This window comes from Macaca nemestrina, chromosome 14, assembly GCF_043159975.1.
Source record: "Macaca nemestrina isolate mMacNem1 chromosome 14, mMacNem.hap1, whole genome shotgun sequence".
Classification (NCBI taxonomy): domain Eukaryota; kingdom Metazoa; phylum Chordata; class Mammalia; order Primates; family Cercopithecidae; genus Macaca; species Macaca nemestrina.
Window position 1 is genome coordinate 80,049,933 of NC_092138.1, and position 18,170 is coordinate 80,068,102.

The 18,170-nt window shown below is 44.2% G+C and overlaps 1 protein-coding gene across 10 annotated transcripts in view; it reads right to left on the reverse strand.

Moving 5' to 3' along the window:
- LOC105481051 (protein tyrosine phosphatase non-receptor type 3) overlaps window positions 1-18,170 on the reverse strand; it is a 124,719-nt gene that overhangs the window by 59,986 nt on the left and 46,563 nt on the right. For 3 of the 10 annotated variants that reach the window (XM_071078135.1, XM_011740302.3, XM_011740301.3), the window contains exons 6-10: window positions 14,896-15,003; window positions 14,192-14,236; window positions 10,613-10,665; window positions 3,526-3,646; window positions 2,298-2,385 (exon numbers count right to left, since the gene is read on the reverse strand). In XM_071078135.1, coding sequence (XP_070934236.1) covers window positions 2,298-2,385; window positions 3,526-3,646; window positions 10,613-10,665; window positions 14,192-14,236; window positions 14,896-15,003 — 415 coding nt within the window. Of the gene's footprint in view, window positions 1-2,297; window positions 2,386-2,653; window positions 2,750-3,525; window positions 3,647-5,486; window positions 5,573-10,612; window positions 10,666-14,191; window positions 14,237-14,895; window positions 15,004-18,170 lie in introns of those variants that run through there. The other 7 variants (XM_071078137.1, XM_011740304.3, XM_071078138.1 and 4 more) reach the window with 4 other exon arrangements.

Sequence of the window (18,170 nt, forward strand, 5' to 3'; positions counted from 1 at the left end):
TGGCCTCCCAAAATGCTGGGATTAAAGGCGTGAGCCACTGTGCCTGGCCCAGATACTAGTAATTATAAAGAAAGGGCACAGTTTGAGTCAGTTACAACTGAGTGTGAACCTTCAGTCTGGCACCTACTAGCTGTATTATTTTGGGCTCCTGAGACTCAGTTTTTCTTCTTGTACAATAAAGATGATAGAACCCACCTCAAAGGGCCGAAATGAGAGAAGATAAAAACCTAGAAGGGGGCTTGGCATGTGGAGCTTCTAGAAGAGAGTTCGGCATGTGGAAGGCATAAGAAACGTCCATTCCCCTTTGCCGTGGGCCAGATCATTTGTGAACCGCAATGTGAATATGGATTTAGAGAAACTGGACAAACGAAACAGTGCTGATATGGTGGAAAGTCCAGAGAGTACTCACTTTCAGTACCCAACAGAAATCACACGCTTACAACAAAACCAAATTTGATTGATGAAGGATAGAATTGCATTTAAATGTGATACTTGAGATCACAACAGAGGGAGTATGAAGCAGGTGTGACAGAACAGATTAGCAAAGGAAATCAAAATTGAGTGAACAAGGAAATAAATGAATGGTTTGGGTGGGCCAAAGACCAGGTCTCAAATCTCCTAATCCTGTGGTCTTTCAGCATACATCTCAACCCCTCCAGCACAGTTACTGTCCACTCAACTCCCAGGCCCAACCCCACATTTCCCAGCTCCCCTTGCAGAGGGCAGAGCCCGGTGACTAGTTCTGGCCACTGTGCTCTGAGCAGGAGGAATGTATGTCTCTTTTGGGCTGAAGCATTTAAGAGCTGGTGTGTAACCCTGCAGCTTCCTGTTCCCTTGTGACAAACATGGAGGCCACACGGGAAGATAGCCATGACATGGAAGCAGCCTCGACTGCCGAGTGATTGCAGTGGATGGGGTCGGGGGCTGCCCTAGAAGACTCCTGGACTCAATGCAAGCTTTGAATTACTGAAAGATAAACCTTGTGATATGAAGCTATGGAGATTTAGGGGTTTTTAGTTCATGTAGAACAGCCTAGCATGACCAACCCCCCTCTGATACCTTGGGGGTCTTAGCTACGCAGGTATCATCTGGCCTCACAGCCCTTGAGGGTCATTTCACTGACAGTTCTTGGGGTGGGAGAGCACAGCTCAACTCAGGCAGATATGAAGTCCTACTTCACCAACAACTAAAGTTCTCTGAAACATTCTATCTAAGATAAAATATTATTCGCAAATGGAATAAAAATGAATGGTCAAGTCCCAAAGCTGGTATTTTGTAAGATCATTTTCCTTCCTTATTTCCTATATCACAACTTGCCTACCTCACAGGACTGTAAAGGGACCGAAGTGAAACAAAAATAAAGTGTTTCTATAAACTATGAAAATACATAGATTTAAAATTTGATCATTTACTCAATCTCTATGAGCCTCAGTTTTCTCATCTATAAAACAGGGATAACTAGAATGTCGATTTCACAAGGTTTCTGTGATCCCATATGAGAGACCTTATGGTCTCATATGAAAGCATCTAGATAAAGGCTAGTATTTAGTAGGTGCTCAATTAATATTTGCTTCCTTTTGGATATGATATGGGCCAATCAGGTAGAAAACGTATGTCACTGCTGAAAGGTCAGATGCTAATTAGACAGTGAGGGGTCATGTGCTGAAGCTACAACTTGTGTGCTGTGTGACCTCGGTTAAGTCCCTCAGTATCAGTTTCTCCATCTGTAAAATGGGGTTAATGATAATACACAGAACTCATGGTATTACTGCAGGAAATAATCCACTGGTGCATAGAAATTGCTTGGCAGATGACAGATGTTAGTAAATCCTGTTAAAACAGCCACAACTAATTTCAAATATTTATTGATTTTCACAATCAAACCACCATAATCTTTAAAAAAAAAAATATCATATTTGAGTAACTAGCTCCAATTTGGGCAGCACTTGAGATTAAGTAGAAATCTTGGCCCCTTAAACTGTCACTTGAAAAATGAATTTATACCTATTTTTTTGCCTGTTAAAACCATAATATAAAATGGTCTTACAAAAATTACCAGTTTCTAAGCCCCTAATCTCTAAAAAGGAAAGTCTTCAAGTACAAAAGCAAACATTAAAAAAAAGCAATTGGACAAATGACCAACAAAAAATTCAGTATTACTTAATAAACCTTCCAAATATCTTTTTTAAAGTCCTGTTACAATGAAAAAGAAATAGTTTCATCAAAGAAGTTTTCAAAGTCTCAGAGATTAAAATAAAAACATAATGTTTGATCCAAGACATAACAAGAATACATACCCTACCACTGTGCAGTTCTACTCCATAGAAGTCGAGGGTCCGCGCTATGTTGATATAGCAGGATTCTGCTTCTGATTGTTTTAGCCCACTACAGAAGAAAAGACAAAAAGCAGAGTTCATCCAATAAGTAGAGGGCATTATCTCCAATTTTAAAAAATCTAGAACATTTGATACTATTTCTGTAAGGTTATTTAAATGCCTTATGTTATCAATCTTAAGCAATCTAATACTAAATTCTACTAAAGCAAGTTTTTCTTCTTATCCATTGAATTTGACTCCCTCTAACCGTCTCGTTTTTAAATTAAATAACACTTCCTTTAGTGGGCTCTCAATATTCAGAAGTAGAAGACTGTTACCTTTCAGAATCCCTGCCCTAATTATTCCAAGTTGCTAATTCGTAGGGAATCTTTAGGTCTCTCTGCCTTTATCTCTTCTTTTGGCAGTGGCCTCAAACTTTCAAACGCCACTGGCCCCGTACTATTTTAGGACATTGACTTCTGCCCTGGGAGTAATTCTGGGAGAGAGGTTTGGCAGTGCTTTCTTAAAAGGACGCTTGGTTGCCTGGCCTTTGTTTTTATGGCTTTCCCAAGAAGAAAGCAGCCCCTTGAGAGCTGGCCTTCTTGGTCAGGGTGGCCTTTATTTGACCCGGACTGAACAGCTGCTGCTGTAGCTTTAAGTGAAACGAGGAAGGGGAAGAGCAGCCAGAATTGGGTATATGTGTTGGAGCTGAGGCTCGCAACAAATATGCAGGGGCAACTGCAGAAGACTCATGCTCCTCACTTGGACGCAGAGCACTTTTCACAAACTGAACACAGGAGACTGGTCAGCACTGCACGTCTATCTGTCTGTCTGTTTAACAAGACCTGAAGGAACAGCTTGTTTTATCAAATGTGGTAAACTGCTAAGAGGTTTACCTTGGTACAGTCCATTGGTGGGGCAATCAGATTTCAAAATGGGCATTTCCTTCAGGAATTTACTGATTTCAATGACATCCTGAAAAGGATGCAGCAGCCATCACCCTAAACTCTTACTGGATTTTACACTTTACAGAAATGCTAGTTATGCCAAATATATCTGCCACCATACCAGCTCAAAGGTTCAAAAACCCCCGACATCTTGAAAGAGGATTCATGCACAAAAGAAAGAGGTTGCATCAAACACAAAGGGATATGATGTCTGAAAATACCCGACCCAAGTTCCCAAAGTAGGCCACCCCAGCCCCCCTCACCTGTGCTGCTCATGCAGAGATTCGACTTTTGTTAAAAAGTCATCATTTTGATCGGGTATAAACTGACTATCGGAAAGATAGCCTGGATGATGTACAGAAGAATTATAGTCTCCAAAATGAGCTATCAAGACAGAATAAGGGGAAAATCATAATTAGTTTTGCCTTTTTAATATGGTCTGTATTTATAAGCATCTACAGCATCACCAGAATAACATTAATTGGAAATACTTTTCCGGTAAGTTCTGCACCACACGAACTGAAGCTTCTCACTAGCTCCAGACTCCACACTTATCTGAGCCTTCACTATGGGCTAAGATACTATTACACATGATCCAATCAAATTCTCATTCTTCCCAAGGACACAGAGGGAGAAAATTGGGAGATGGTGTTTGAACCTAGGCCCTGTTCTAATCCCATACCTCTTCCATATACTGTGGTCAGCACAGCAGTTTGCACTCATGTCACTAGATAGAGAACCCATAAAGAAAATGCCACAATTCGTATGCCACGCCCGGTGCAGGCTTTCTCTGCCATACCCCAAGGTTACCATAACACTGGACCAATCTGCTCTAAAAACTGGGTGTAGGCAGAAGGGAGGCCATGCAGACCTGACCACTCTCTGCATCCTGACCCATCACCTGGGATTCAGGGAGATGTGGAAGAAAGGGGACCAGGGTATGCTCAGGGGCCACAGGAACAAGGGGTGGGAGTGAGTGGGGACGAATGGTCAGGGCTCAGGCAACAGCAAAGTTCCTAGGGAGAAAGACACATTCTAAGGGGAGTCAAAAGATATGAAGAGAGATTCTGGGGCTATCAGGGGAATCATATTAGGGACCTGCAGGTGCAGAGGGAAAAGGAAGGGTGACTTCGAGACTAGCCCCTCGGCCAAATGGTACTGCTCCCTTGAGACCCTTGACTGTTGTCTGCCAACGTGAATTGAATTGTTGATGCCTATGATGTGATGGGCATTCTTGAGAGTTGTGCAGTGCTCAACCTGTACAAGTGTCCATGGCTACCCCAAGGACTCAAACCATTTGGGTGTCTGGAACATTGAGGAAACTGGAAAAAAGGCTGGCACCAGGTGAAGAGCCAAGGACCAGGCTTATGGGACCTGAGGACATCCATTTCCTTTCTCCACAAAGTTTTCCCATTTGTCTAAAAACAGCAGAAGATAATCTCTAGCTCTAATGGGGCAACTGATCTCGTATTCCATTGTCTTGACAAACAAACAAACAAAAGCTTCTACTTCATCTTTAAAAAAAAAAAAAAAACTAGCCCTGATCTTTCCAAATATTTTAATGAATTCCTTCCTGTAGCTGGCCGCAATGCCAGGAGGCTTCTGAGGATTCTCAATTCAACACCAAAGATTTCCAAATCAAATAACTCCTTCTCTGCTACAAGGGCAGAGTATGGGAAAGATATGGTGATACTTTGTAGCCAATCTCAAAAGGGAAGTGGGTGAGACAGGCGGCTGTTTGGGTGAATTTCATCACAAAGTTGAAAGGGCAATGCGGCTGGTCGCGGTAGCTCATGCCTGTAATCCTAGCACTTTGGGAGGCCAAGGCGGGTGGATCACCGGCGGTCAGGGGTTTGAGACCAGCCTAGCTAACATGGTGAAATCCCGTCTGTAATATAAATACAAAAATCAGCCAGGTATGGTGACGCATGCCTGTAATCCCAGCTACTTGGGAGGCTGAGGCATGAGAATCGCTTGAACCCGGAAGGCGGAGGTTGCAGTGAACCGAGACTGCGCCACTGTATTCCAGCCTGGACGACAGAGCCACACTCTGTTTCAAAAAAAAAAAAAAAAAAAGGGCAGATGCAAAGGTTATGTCTCACTCAGCCTTGCTCACCTAACCGCCCTCACACCACAGGGCTGCTCTTTGAGATCCACACCATAACGAAGGGATCTGTTTCCTTCCTACACTGTGCCTCAAATGCTGGGAGTGGGTCAGACTCACCTTTAGGGCCCAGCATCAGGCATGGCACACAGTAGGTGCTCAGAAATTTGGGTGCTCAGAACTGATCTGTACAGAGGCTGATGCAAAGTTCAATTCTGGAAGGGGAAAAGGGCAGAGAGCCAAGTGACCAATGCATGCAGACTTGGTCAAGGTTAGACCAGAGGCTGTTAAGGTCAGTCAAATGTGGCCAAGTTGTGGAAAGAAACATCAAGGCTATGTGGCTGGTAAGTTTGTGCTGGGTTAAGCGCACATAGTGTGTTCACATGAAATCATTTAAATGCCCTGACACAGCATGCCCAATGAGGAAAAGTGCTAGAAAGCATTAGAATCACTTCCTTCAAAGTCCTCATGTTAAGAGTGAAGAAATTGAGGTCTGGAAAGGAAAAGAGATCTCTAGGACAGGGTCAAGATCAGAACTCAGGTGATCTGAACCCCAGTTAGAGATCCTACCACCCCACCAGCCTGCCTACCAGGCCTGTGAGCTGCTGCTGGTCATTTGATGACAGCAGTCATGTCCCCAAAGGCCAACCAAATGCTGTAAATGACTTTCCTGAGTCTTAAGGTGGAGTCCTATGAACCTTTACTTGGTTGGTTTCATTGGCTGATGGAGATCCTCCTGGATCCCAATAAGGTTACCCATCATACCAGTTAACAGTCCCATCCCTGGTATCATTCTGCAAACATGAACAGCAAGGTTCTCTCTTTAGGCAAGTTGCTGACAAACGTTCTGAACTTCGAACACAATCAATGAGCCTCCCTGTGGGGTGGTTTTCCCTTTAAATCCTAAACGGCTACTCTGTGCAAAGCTCTGTGCTAACCACTAGGGGGAAACAAAGTTAAACAGTGATAAACAAACATATGCAAAACACAGGGCGGTTTCACATCGATTTCAATGACATCATCCCACTTGATACTCATGATAACCCTGTCATATAGGCAAGGCTTTTTATCCTCACTAAACAGATAAGGAAACAGACTCAAAGGGGCCTGTCACAGTTGCTCAGCTGCTAATTTGGAGGCTAGACTCTGACCACTGTCCCTACTCTTACCTACTTACTATACTATATGCTCCAAACTCCTAAGTAATCCATTTTCCTATCTGTAAGAAAGCAACACATACAAAAGTTAATTATAGCAAACAAAAAAGGAAGTGCTTATGTGGGAAATACCTTGTCTTTTTAAGTTCCATGCTTTCTTCTGGTTGACAGTATTTTATGTTTTGCAGCACAGAGAGGGTATATCCCAGGTTCCAACGTACAGCATTTCAAGCTGCCCAGCTGTTGTACTGGGAAGGTCTTTTACCTGCTATTCATCCAACTCCAACCTGATCTTAGAGACGGTTCTCAGGGGTCATTCCTAGGATGTTTTCCCAGATGCTCTCCCCCCATCCCCAAGCAGGATGAAGTGCATCCCTGGTGGCCATCTCCACCGCTAGTATTATCCACATCTGCCTCCCTACAGGCTGTAGACTCCTTGGGGAGAGCAATGTGTTTTATCCATCTGTGCACCCTGAGGCTGGTGCAGACCTCTGTGTGGCAGAGGTGCAGGGAACATTCTGGAATAAACATAAATTTCCAAAAAATATACTTTATACTTTGAGCCTCATAAAGCCTTGACAGGCCATTAACAATTTTTCACCATTGTGTATTTTCGGGTACTTTACCTGCAGATCACGGTTTTTTGTTTTTTTTGTTTTTTTAGAGATGGGGTTGCTCTGTTGCTCAGGCTGACGTGCAGTGGCACGATTGTGGCTCACTGCAGCCTCTAATTCCTGGGCTCAAGAAATCCTCCCACCTCAGTGTCTTGAGTAGCTGGGATTACAGGTGCAAACCACTGTGCTGGACTTTATATTAGATGCCTCTCTTGGAAGAATTTAGCAGAATATATCATAAAATGTAGGCATAACTTTTGATCCAGTAATTTCATATACAATAATTAATTTTTTTTGAGACAGAGTCTCGCTCTGTTGCCCAGGTTGGAGTGCAGTGGTGCAATTATGGCTCACTGCAGCCTCGACCTCCAGGGCTCAAATAATCCTCTCCCCTCAGCCTCCCTAGTAGCTTGAACAACAGGGGTGTACCACCACACCTGGCTAATTTTTGTATATTTTGTAGAGACACGGTTTCACCATGTTGCCCAGGCTGGTCTCAAAGTCCTGGGCTCAAGCAATCCACCTGCCTCAGCCTCCCAAAGTGCTGAGATTACAGGTGTGAACCACCATGCCTGGTGCAAGTATTAATCTTAAAGAAATGTATGCTCTGCAATATATATATTTATTGAGGGTGGAGGGATAAAAGCTTATACTTAAAACTGCTTGCCTGATAAGCCATGATTCTATTAGCTTGATAGTAATGTTAATATTTCTACTGAAGCCAGTTTGTACTTTTTAGGTGCCCACAACTTCGTTAGCCCCCATTCTATCGGTTCTTTGCAGAAGGGAATCTGACTACTGAAGCCTGGCATAGAATTATTTGGTTCTTAAATTTTACTCTAAATAGAATTTACTGTTTACAATAAGCAATTCCCTGACAGCTTTCTTCTGGGCAGATAATGAAAATACAGTAAGAGCTAACACTTGCCATGTGCCATGCACTATTCTAATAGTTTTACATACAGTAACTCATTTCATCTTCACTACAACCATTGAAGGAGACACTTATTATCCTCATGTGTCAGGTCATGAAACTGAGGTCTGGAGAAGCTCAAAGTCAGGCAGGTACAAGTAGAAAAGGCAAGACCTACATATATGGCTCCAGTCCAATTCTCAATGACTCGGCCAGGGATGGTCCAATAATAAAGAATTTTTAGTTACAGATCACCTTCACATTTCTGCTTAATTTGAACCAAGTAGCCATATTGAGAGCTGTCTTAAACCACTTGTTACCTCAATTTCACAGGTGAGAAAACCAAGATTTGGAGAGGCAATCCCACATAACTGGTTACCAGAGACATTAGAATTTTTTTTTTTTTTTTTTTTGAGATAGGGTCTCACTCTGTCACAAAGGCTGGAGTGCAGTGGCATGATTATGGCTCACTGCAGCCTCAACCTCTGGGGCTCAATAGATACTCCTCCCTCAGTCTCCCTGGTAGCTGGGACTACAGGCACTGTACCACCACACCCAGCTAATTTTTCTATTTTTTGTAGAGATGGGGTTTCACAGTGTTGCCCATGCTGGTTTCAACATCCTGGGACTAAGTGATCCTCCTGCCTCAGCCTTAGAAAGTATGAGGACTACAAGTGCACGCCACCATGCCCAGCTAATTCTTTAGTTTTCACAGAGACAGGGTCCTACCATAATACCCAGGCTGGTCTCAAACTCCGGGTTTCAAGGGATCCTCCCGTCTCAGCCTCCCAAAGTACTGGGATTACATGCGTGAGCCACAACACCTGGCCAGGGATGCCAGGATTTAAATTGAATGTGCCTATATTCTAGTTAGTGCTCCTGCCTCATAAACCTGAAGCTCAGGCCGTGAACACCAAACTCGCTCTGAGATATGGGGAAGCTCAGTCTCCTCAGCTGATTGGCCTGGCAGAGACACAGTTCACAAGGTCTAGAGATCTTAAGAATACAAGCTGACTGGTGACCATGCCACTTCCCATATGGATGTGACATGGCCAGGCCTGTCCCAGGCATATTGTAGGGAGAAGGGAAGGTTCAAATCCACCCAGGCCCATTCACCTGTCTTGAGTTTCCCACTAGGGGAAGAGGAGATGCAGGATCAATGGAGAGACTAACTCTGGGTCTTGTCTTACTCGTGAATAGGATCACAGGTGGTCATCTTTGATGTCCCCTGCCCTCCACTTCCTGGTTCCATGTAGATGGGTGGGTAAGCTGCAGGTCCAGCCACCTTGCTCTTCACCTCCCTCACTTCTGTTCTTTGCTGGTAGGGAAGTAGGCAGACCTAGGGCCACCTCAGCAGTCCTGGTCAGCCTCCTCTTGCTATTTTGCCCGTTCTGAGACCAGAGCAGAGTGTGTAGTTCAACCAGTGCCTGCTCTCAGACCTGACCATCTTGCTGCCTTAACTGCCTACCACACAGTAGGTCAACAGGGTAACAGGCCAAGATGGTTTGGGCTTATGGGAAGGTACAGATTTCTTAGGTCTTGAGCTGCAAACAGCTCTACCTGAGTACTATGCTGATGAACTGTATTGCTACTATCAAGTGACATTTTGCTCTCATCTGGTTCTTTTCATTATGCCTACCCAGCATCTACATGCAGGACGTGGAAGGGAATATGCCCTTGATGAAGTTTTGCTGACTGAACGAGCGGATTCCTACTCCAGTTTAAACCAGCCTTGAAGAAAATTCCATTTGGACTTTCTATCCAATATGGTAGCCACTAGCCACATGTGGTTAGTCCAAACTGAGATGTATTGTCAGTGTAAAATCCAGACTGATTTTCAAAGACTTAGTATAAAAAAAAGAATGTAAAATATCTTGCTAATAACTTTTTACATTAAGGTAGAATGCTAATATTTTGAATATATTGCATTAAATAAAACATAAAAAACCTCCTGTTTTGTTTTACCCTTTTTAATGAGGGTACTAGAAAACTTAAGAGTTACATATATGACTCACATGATATTTCTATTGAATAGCCCTGGTATAGATCAACATACAATCCATTAGCTATATTGAAACTCTAAAAAGAAATTCATAAGATCCCAGCAGTGTTTTAGAGTAGCACCAAACAAGCAGCAGGGGTGACTTCTAGCAACTTCCTTAACCTAGCTGGGTCTAGGTTTCCATGTGTATAAGAGATGACTGATACAAGTATTTGTCCCACTGGGATTTGTATGAAGATCAGATCAAATGCCTGAGCAAAGGTTCTGGAAAATGCAATGTGCAACAGCTGTCTACTGTCTGACGGGCTCCCTTGGAGAAAACTTCACACCACAGCTCATTCACTCCTTTCGCCTTAACCACCTTCCTTAATCCAACATCCCCATGATACCGGAGAGTGCCAGTCTGGGTAAAAGCAGGACTATCTGGACAGCCAGAGATATGCTGTCCAGCAGGATTCCTGGGGAAGAGGGACTTGGTCAAGCAGGAGGAACCAATGACTTTCTCCATACACTGATCAGAACAATCTGCCCATCCGTGAAATGCTCCCTTTGTGACTTACATTGTACGGCATAGGACGCTAGAACCACTGCTGAGTTAAGAGGGCAGGTTAACCTGTCAGAAGAAAAACATATTAGCGAAGTCACAAGAACCAACAACAGCCTGAAACATTCACAGATCATGGGTAGTAAGCAGCATGTGTCTTTCTTTGCTTTGATCAACCATTACAAAAGAACATGAATTGTAACAAATGCAACTTTATGAGACAAATCAATCTCGGACAGTAAAGGTAAATGTAACACACTAAAAAATTTTTAAAATAAAACCTTTGCATGTTTAAAATAATAGCCATCACAAATACCATGAAGCTAAAGGTCTAATGATGGCCAGCACTTTGGCTGGTCAAGAAGGGTCAGGCTCGTATCTCTAAGAGGAAAAAAAAAGTGAAAAAATTATACTCTGAGATCAATGGGCAGCCTTCAAATCTTTCTAGTAAAGACCGGAGACTCATCATAGGGCTCTCTAACTAAATTCCTAAGTTCTAATGACCCTTTGGTTCTTGATTACCCTCTTTCTAAAATAGTAACATCCTCTTAGGAGGGACCAGTAGAAAAGTATTTTGAATTTTAAAACCTGCAATTCCTTAATTAAATTAACTAATTATATGACTTCGGATTCCTTTATCTATTTACCCTCCTGAAGATCTACAGAGTTCAGTGATCTGTCTGTCTCTCAGTCTTCGTGCCATTCACTAGTAATCATGGACTTGGGTTGGTCTTGTTCTCCTTTCCTCTTAAACTTACTGCTTTTCCAGGTGCCCTGTTTCTGCCAATGACTCTACCTCTGTCTTAGGCATATTTTGAATCCTCTGATTGCTTCCTTTTCTTTTCTGCATTCAACTGCAGACTCCACGGCCTACCCAGGAGCTCACCAGCAGACCTGGAGCAGGGGTCACTGCTGGGCAGAACAGGTTAGGAGAGGGCTTGCAGGGTGGGGAGATCTCTGTTAAACGGAGGAATCTTTAACAGCAACACTGGGAGCCCGCGAGACTTTAAAAACATTCTTCCAAGCAACCCAGTGGGAAGTGGAGAACACAGTTTCAATGGCAGCCCATGAAGTACCCAAGATGGGAATCACTCCTCCTTTCTGATAATGTGGCCCTCCAGGGGTTCCACTTCCTGTCCACTGTGCTGTGTGCTGGTTCTGCAGCTGCATACGAAGACGACTTTCCCTATCTGAGGGGCCCCCATCGTTCCTCAAGTGACGCTGTGTTCCTGCTGGGACTTGCAAATAATCTCCCCAAGGTTACAGATGCGGTCAAGGGATCTCACCATCTGTTTGTTCATCTGGAGATCTAGAGAGCCCGTGGGTAGGACAGGCAGAAACAGGATGAGTATCAGCTCTTTGCTCTCCTAACAAGATGGGGTTCGATTAAATCTAAGCCAGTGTCCTTGCTGGAGAAAGAGCAGGTAAATAGGATTTGAGGAACAACTTAGAAAAGAGGCAGAGGAGGTTCCCTCTAGACGGAAGAAGCAATCCTATGAAGAAGTCAGAAAGAAAAACATTTCCAAAGAATGGTGTTCCAAATACATACTAGGGAACACCAGAAGCCTCTGTTCTGCTCTCAACTCGGCTGCGTGTCCTAAACACATCCCTTTCCTTCACTCTGGGCTTCGGGGTCTCCACCTGCTGAGTGAAGGGCTTGGACGAGATCAACCATCTTGGAAAGAAGGAGATGATACCTTGAGTGCCGGCTACCATGGACAGCTCAAACAAGTCGGGACAACTTGACACTTAGGAAAAGTGCTCAGTATGTTCCACTGGGCCTGTCAAAAGACCCACAGTTACAAATAGCCTGATCCACATCGGAGAAGCGTTCGGTAGCAGAGACCCTCTCCTCAGAGAGGTGGTAAGGACCTGACAAGGGCCAGACATCTAAGCCAGGATGTGGGCCTCAACAGATTTGCCCTGACTCACATGGAGATAACAAGGGGCATTTTGTTTGGAGAAGAAAAACTGAAGACAACCCATTTCCAGTATTTGGAGAGTTAGACTAAAAGCTCCTGAGGAGGCAAAGCCCTGACCTTATTTGGCCAGCACAGTTCAGTGCCTGTCTCATAAAAGGGGACTGCAAACTTTCGGTGGAAAAGACTGTGTGTGCAGAAGAGAAGGACAGAATGGGCTTCCACAGCTGCTAAGGACAGCGTGGACCCAGGAGAGGGGTTGGTAATTTCAACCTCAAGTTACCCTAAAATGTAAAAATGCTGCCTCATGAAAGGGTGAGCTCCCCCTCACTGGGGGTGATCAAGCAGAAGGCCAAAGACCTGCAGATTGTGCTGGGGAAGTGAATCATTCCTACCTTGAATGGGAGGATGAGCTAAGTGATGAGAATTCTATAATTCTATGACTGCTCAACAGTCAACAGGCTCTGGAAATCCTTTCCTCAAGGTGTCTCTTGTTTCTATCTTTCCACCTCCTCTCCCCACAAACTTCACTGCCATGCCCCCAGGTCTCTGGCCTGGATGCTAAAACAGCTTCCTTGAAGGCTGTCCATTCCCTTCCATCCAGCCTGAAACACCCCTGGCCTCTTTCAGTCTTCCCTTGTGCACACTGATACTATCTTTGTGGATATGGCCACATCCGTCCTGCTTAAAAACCTTCAACAGTTCTCTTCTGCCTGCTAGATGTAAGATGCCCGCCTACATAGGACACGAACAGCCCTCTCTATTCTCCTGTAAGCTCTCAGCATGTGGTTTCCAAGTGGGGCTGTCGGGGGTGGGGTGTCTTCTCACTGCCCAGGGAAATCCACCTCCTCGCTTCTCTACCCAACCCAATTCTGGCTCATCCCAGCAATCTACAAAGACTTTTCTAGCTCACACCAGCAGGGGCTCCTGAAGTCTTATGACAACTGTGGTCTCCACTGCCCATATTGGTTCTAATTGTTTCCTAATTGTTTCATGGGATATGGTCTCATTTCCCCAGTGAGACTCCAACTCCCTCACGGTACAGCACGCTGCTAGCCTCTGAAGACCCTCCTCCCCAGGGCTAAACTCACAGGGGTTGGGGGCGCGGTGAAGAGATTGGGAATAAGCTGTGCTCTTCCCACCAGTTTACCTGCTGCAGTTTCTTCCCTAAGTCAAGAAAACGAGGTAGCTCAGGGACCGCTGGCTTGGAATTTCCTCTCCCTTCTAGTCACTGAGATGGTCTTGGTAACACAAGAAGCACTGAATGATAGGCAGATGAGCAAAAAGCTTCCCAGAGAGAAAATGAGTCATCTGTGGGTACCAAGGGGCTCAGAAGTAGACCTAAATTAGGCCCGATCTGCCTTCCTGAATGAAGCCCATTGTACATTCTGGGTCTCCTCCTCCCTTTAAAATTTCTCAGGTCTTTACCAGAAACATAGCTGCATCCTTTGTAATAAAACCGAAATAACATGAAACAAAGTTATCAATCCTTAGCCTCTCTAAGCCAAGACTGAGGTATAATAAAAACAGATGTCCAAAGCCTAATGCTGTACAGGATGCTTTCCACATCCACTCTGTTTAGATTTGATATTGTTACCAGAAATAAACACTCATTAGATTAAAACCAGGAATTTTGCTAGCCTAACAGGAAAAGAAAAATGTAAAATTCTCATTACCTTCCTTCACAAATATCCATCTTCAGTTGTAAGAAATACAAGTGCCTATGAAACAATTGTTTTCATTAATTCATACTCAAACTGAAATAAGCAAAAAAAAAAAAAAAAAAAAAAAAGAAAGTTTGATGAGTCAAAGACAAGAGCTGTACATGTGAAAGATACATAAAAATACGGTTTTGGTCCAAGGTATCAGGTGCTACCTTACGCTCTGCGAAGCTGCCCTGTCATTACTCATGGCTCATGTTGATACCCTACGTCTTGACTGGTGGGGGCAATTTTCTGCCAGCACAGGCTGTCCTATGAAGAGCTGAGCAGGGATGAATGGGGTGGAAACAGCCCACCAAAGATGGGCTGGTACTGTGGGTTCCGCTGTCAGTGAGCGCCCCTGCCCTCGAGGACCAGAAACCACAGGTGCTCTGCACAGGCAGTGCCCACACACCGGCAGGGCCACTGTTCTGAACACCGTGCCGGGATCCATCCACCCAAGCTCCATCTGCATGAAGTTGCTAAAAGGAGGGGAGTCTGGGAAGACACCTCCTTGGCTGGGGTACAGACCCCCAGCTGAGCATTCTCCTGTGTCCCAGGAACTGTGGGTGCATCAGCAAAAGCATAAACATCAGTCAACTAGAAGTTTCCAAGACCTCCAAGCTGAATTCTGCACTCATCTCTGGGCAACCAGCAAATGTAACTTCCAAACTCCAGACCTGTTTTGTGCGCAAGTCGTGGCAGGCCCCTCGGCCTGTGATTTGCTCCTCTGCCTGGGGAGCGGGGAAAGGAGGCCGTCGGCAGCATTGCGCAGGTCAGGAAGCGCCCTAGGGAGACTTCTATTTAGGGATGCGGCATACATGTGACACTTGGCCACTAGCTCCCATTCTTTTATAAACCCCCATTCAAACAGGATAGACATTCCAGTGTCTGGCCAAGATGACAAAAGGGAAATCTCTTGAAATCTAATATAGACAGGGCAGAAGCGCACAGGGGCAGGAGAGAAATAATTTTGACAATTTAAACAAATCAGTTTCATTATTCCTTCAAATTTATAAAGGTCAGGGAACTGGCTTGAGATGGGAATGCTTCAAACAGTATTAAAGCCTTCTATGTGCACAGTTCTGGGCTGTGTACCTGGTACCACTTTGTAACTTTCCCTCTTATCTCAGCCTCATAACTCTGTAAGGTAGGTACTGCTATCTCCATTTTTACAGATGGCAAAATCGAAGCTCAGATAGGATATGTGAGGTCAGTGTGTCTTATTTTAACCTGGATGATCATGTTATTTAAAAAACTCACTATGCTACAAATTTCTTATATGTTTAATGGCTAAAAAGCTTAGGATCCATGTCGTAACTCTGATATTATTACTCTGATTATAACTAACTACCCACAATGTATTGAACACCTGGCCTTGAGAGACAGTGTAACATACATTTGCTGATTCACACCTATTTGGTATTGGAATCTCCATCTTTTCCACCTAGGAGAACATCATTTCTTTCTAGTTTGTTTCTATGTTTATCCAAGCTGACATTCAACCAGAATTAAGTGTTCTCTCCTCCTACAGTGCTACTGAGAGAAAAAAAGAGAAAGGAGAGTTATAGATAAACCAATGGTGAATCTGGGCTTTCACTGACAAGCTCAGCTAATCAGTATGTCTTCCTAGGGATATAAATGAGATGATAAACGTGGAGATCACCACTCACCAAATGCTGCCTTGTCATATATTGAGCAAAGTTTCTGAGTCAACCCCGTGGCATCATACACAAAGAAACCAGAATAGTGGAACCCGACCCAAGTTTGGGAGACTTCCTAGGAATCTTGAAGGAGCCTAGTTTTGAGATTGCCAGAATATAAAATTTTGCAAAGAATGATCTAAATTTATCAGAAATAGCAGCTGTGGAGGCTCACAATGAAGAAGACATTTATTTAACAATTAGAATACAGGATAGTTCTTTAGAAGAGATGCTTGGGATGCCTAACTTCAGAAATGTAATGACCTCTCTTGTGGGTACCCTACCCATGACCTCAACTTCAGAAAAATGTAATGACCTCTCTGCCTAGATCCCTAACAAACAAAAACGAACAGATACCACCTCTATACACCTTCTTTGACTTTTGAGAGCTAAAATTTCCTTCAGAGGGAATTTCCTTAAACAGGAACTACAAAGCTGGGGTAAGATATTACGTGCCAGGAATACAGGTAAAATCTTTTAAGTTTTTTTTTTTTTTTTAAGCATATGAATTAATGGTAGAAGCCTGGTCCAAGATAAGACGATCTGGCAGCTGGGCGTGGTGGTGTGTGCCTATAATCCTAGCTACTCAGGAGGCTGAGGGAAGATCCTTTGAGCCCAGGAGTTTGAGGCCAGTCTGGGCAACATAGTAAGACCCTGTTTCAAAAATATATATATATATCTGGCAGCGCTGGTGGCCCACCAGCTCTGTAAGAGTTATGGGGGTGGCTCCCACCATGGCTCCTGTTGCATTAAGAGAAATCTGGTGCCGAAATCCCAGAAGGTCATAGTTACATTCTACTCCACAATGGGATACCACCCTTCTTAAGATGGAAGGTGGGGATGGGGGGTGCCGGTTATGAACCAGTGATTTTTAGAAGAGACACACACACTGTTTATTCCTCATTGTGCACTAAAATCTGCCTCCCTGTAGCCTCCACCCACTGGCCACAATTCTATGACCCTGCACATCTAGTTCCCCTTCTCCCATGACTACTCTTTGGAGACCTGAAGGCAGCCTTCATTTGTGCCCAAGGCTTCTCTCCATCATGAATGCCCTACATTTCCACAGATGTTCCTCAAAAGACAGGAAGGCTCAGCAGGAAGATTTTGTCAGCTTCCAGAGAAGTAGGCTTCTCTTTCACAGGGTATGCAAGTGGATGGCCAATGGCCGGGATGGGCCCTGTAGACAAACTCCTGGGCTGCGCTGGCCGTAGGAATCCTCTCCCTCAAGTTCGGCCTCTGGAGGGCTCTAATGTGCCCAGTGGATGCCACAAACCTGGGGCTCTAGTGTTATGAGGAGGCAGGAGACAGGTGGCAATCACTAGTTTAGGCAGTGCCGTCCAGACTTGGGGTTGGAACCTCCCAGTTGGTCGTACAATCAATTTAATGGCTCACAGTTGGCATTTTTTTTTTAAAAAAAAGGAAGTAAGGCCAGGCACGGTGGCTCACGCCTGTAATCCCAGCACTTTGGGAAGCCGAGGTGGGCAGATCACGAGGTCAAGAGATTGAGACCATCCTGGCCATCACCTCGAAACCCCATCTCTACTAAAAATACAAAAAATAGCTGGGCTTGGTGGCTCATGGCTGTAGTCCTAGCTACTGGGGAGGCTGAGGCAGGAAAATCGCTTGAACCCGGGAGGCAGAGGTTACAGTGAGCTGAGAGCACACCACTCCAGCCTGGCAACAGAGCGAGACTTTGTCTCAAAAAAAAAAAAAAAAAAAAAAGGGAAATAAAACAGAATAGAAAACTTCAGAGTACTTGGTACTTACTATAGTTTTATAAAACGTTTTCTTCAGTAATTTATATATGTGTACTGTATTCTGAAACAAAATATTTTTTTACTATGGAGTTGTGATTTTTAAAAAACCCCACTGGTTAGAACCACACACACATACACATGTACATATATAATCACACACATTATATATAATATATATAAAAGACACATATACATGTAAACACACATGTATTATTCATGTTGTTTTTAACACATCCCTTCAACAGAGGTTTTCTTTTTTTTTGCAACAGGGTCTCAGTCGATCACTTGGGCTGGAGTACATGGTTTGATCATGGCTCACTGCAGCCTTGAACTTCTGGGCTCAAGCGATCCTCCTAGTTAGCCTCCTGAGACACTGAGACATGCACCACCACACCTGACAACTTTGTCAAATTTTATTTTTTGTAGAGGCAGGGTCTCGCTATGTGGCCCAGGCTGGTTTCAAACTCCTGGCCTCAAGTGATCCTCCTGCCT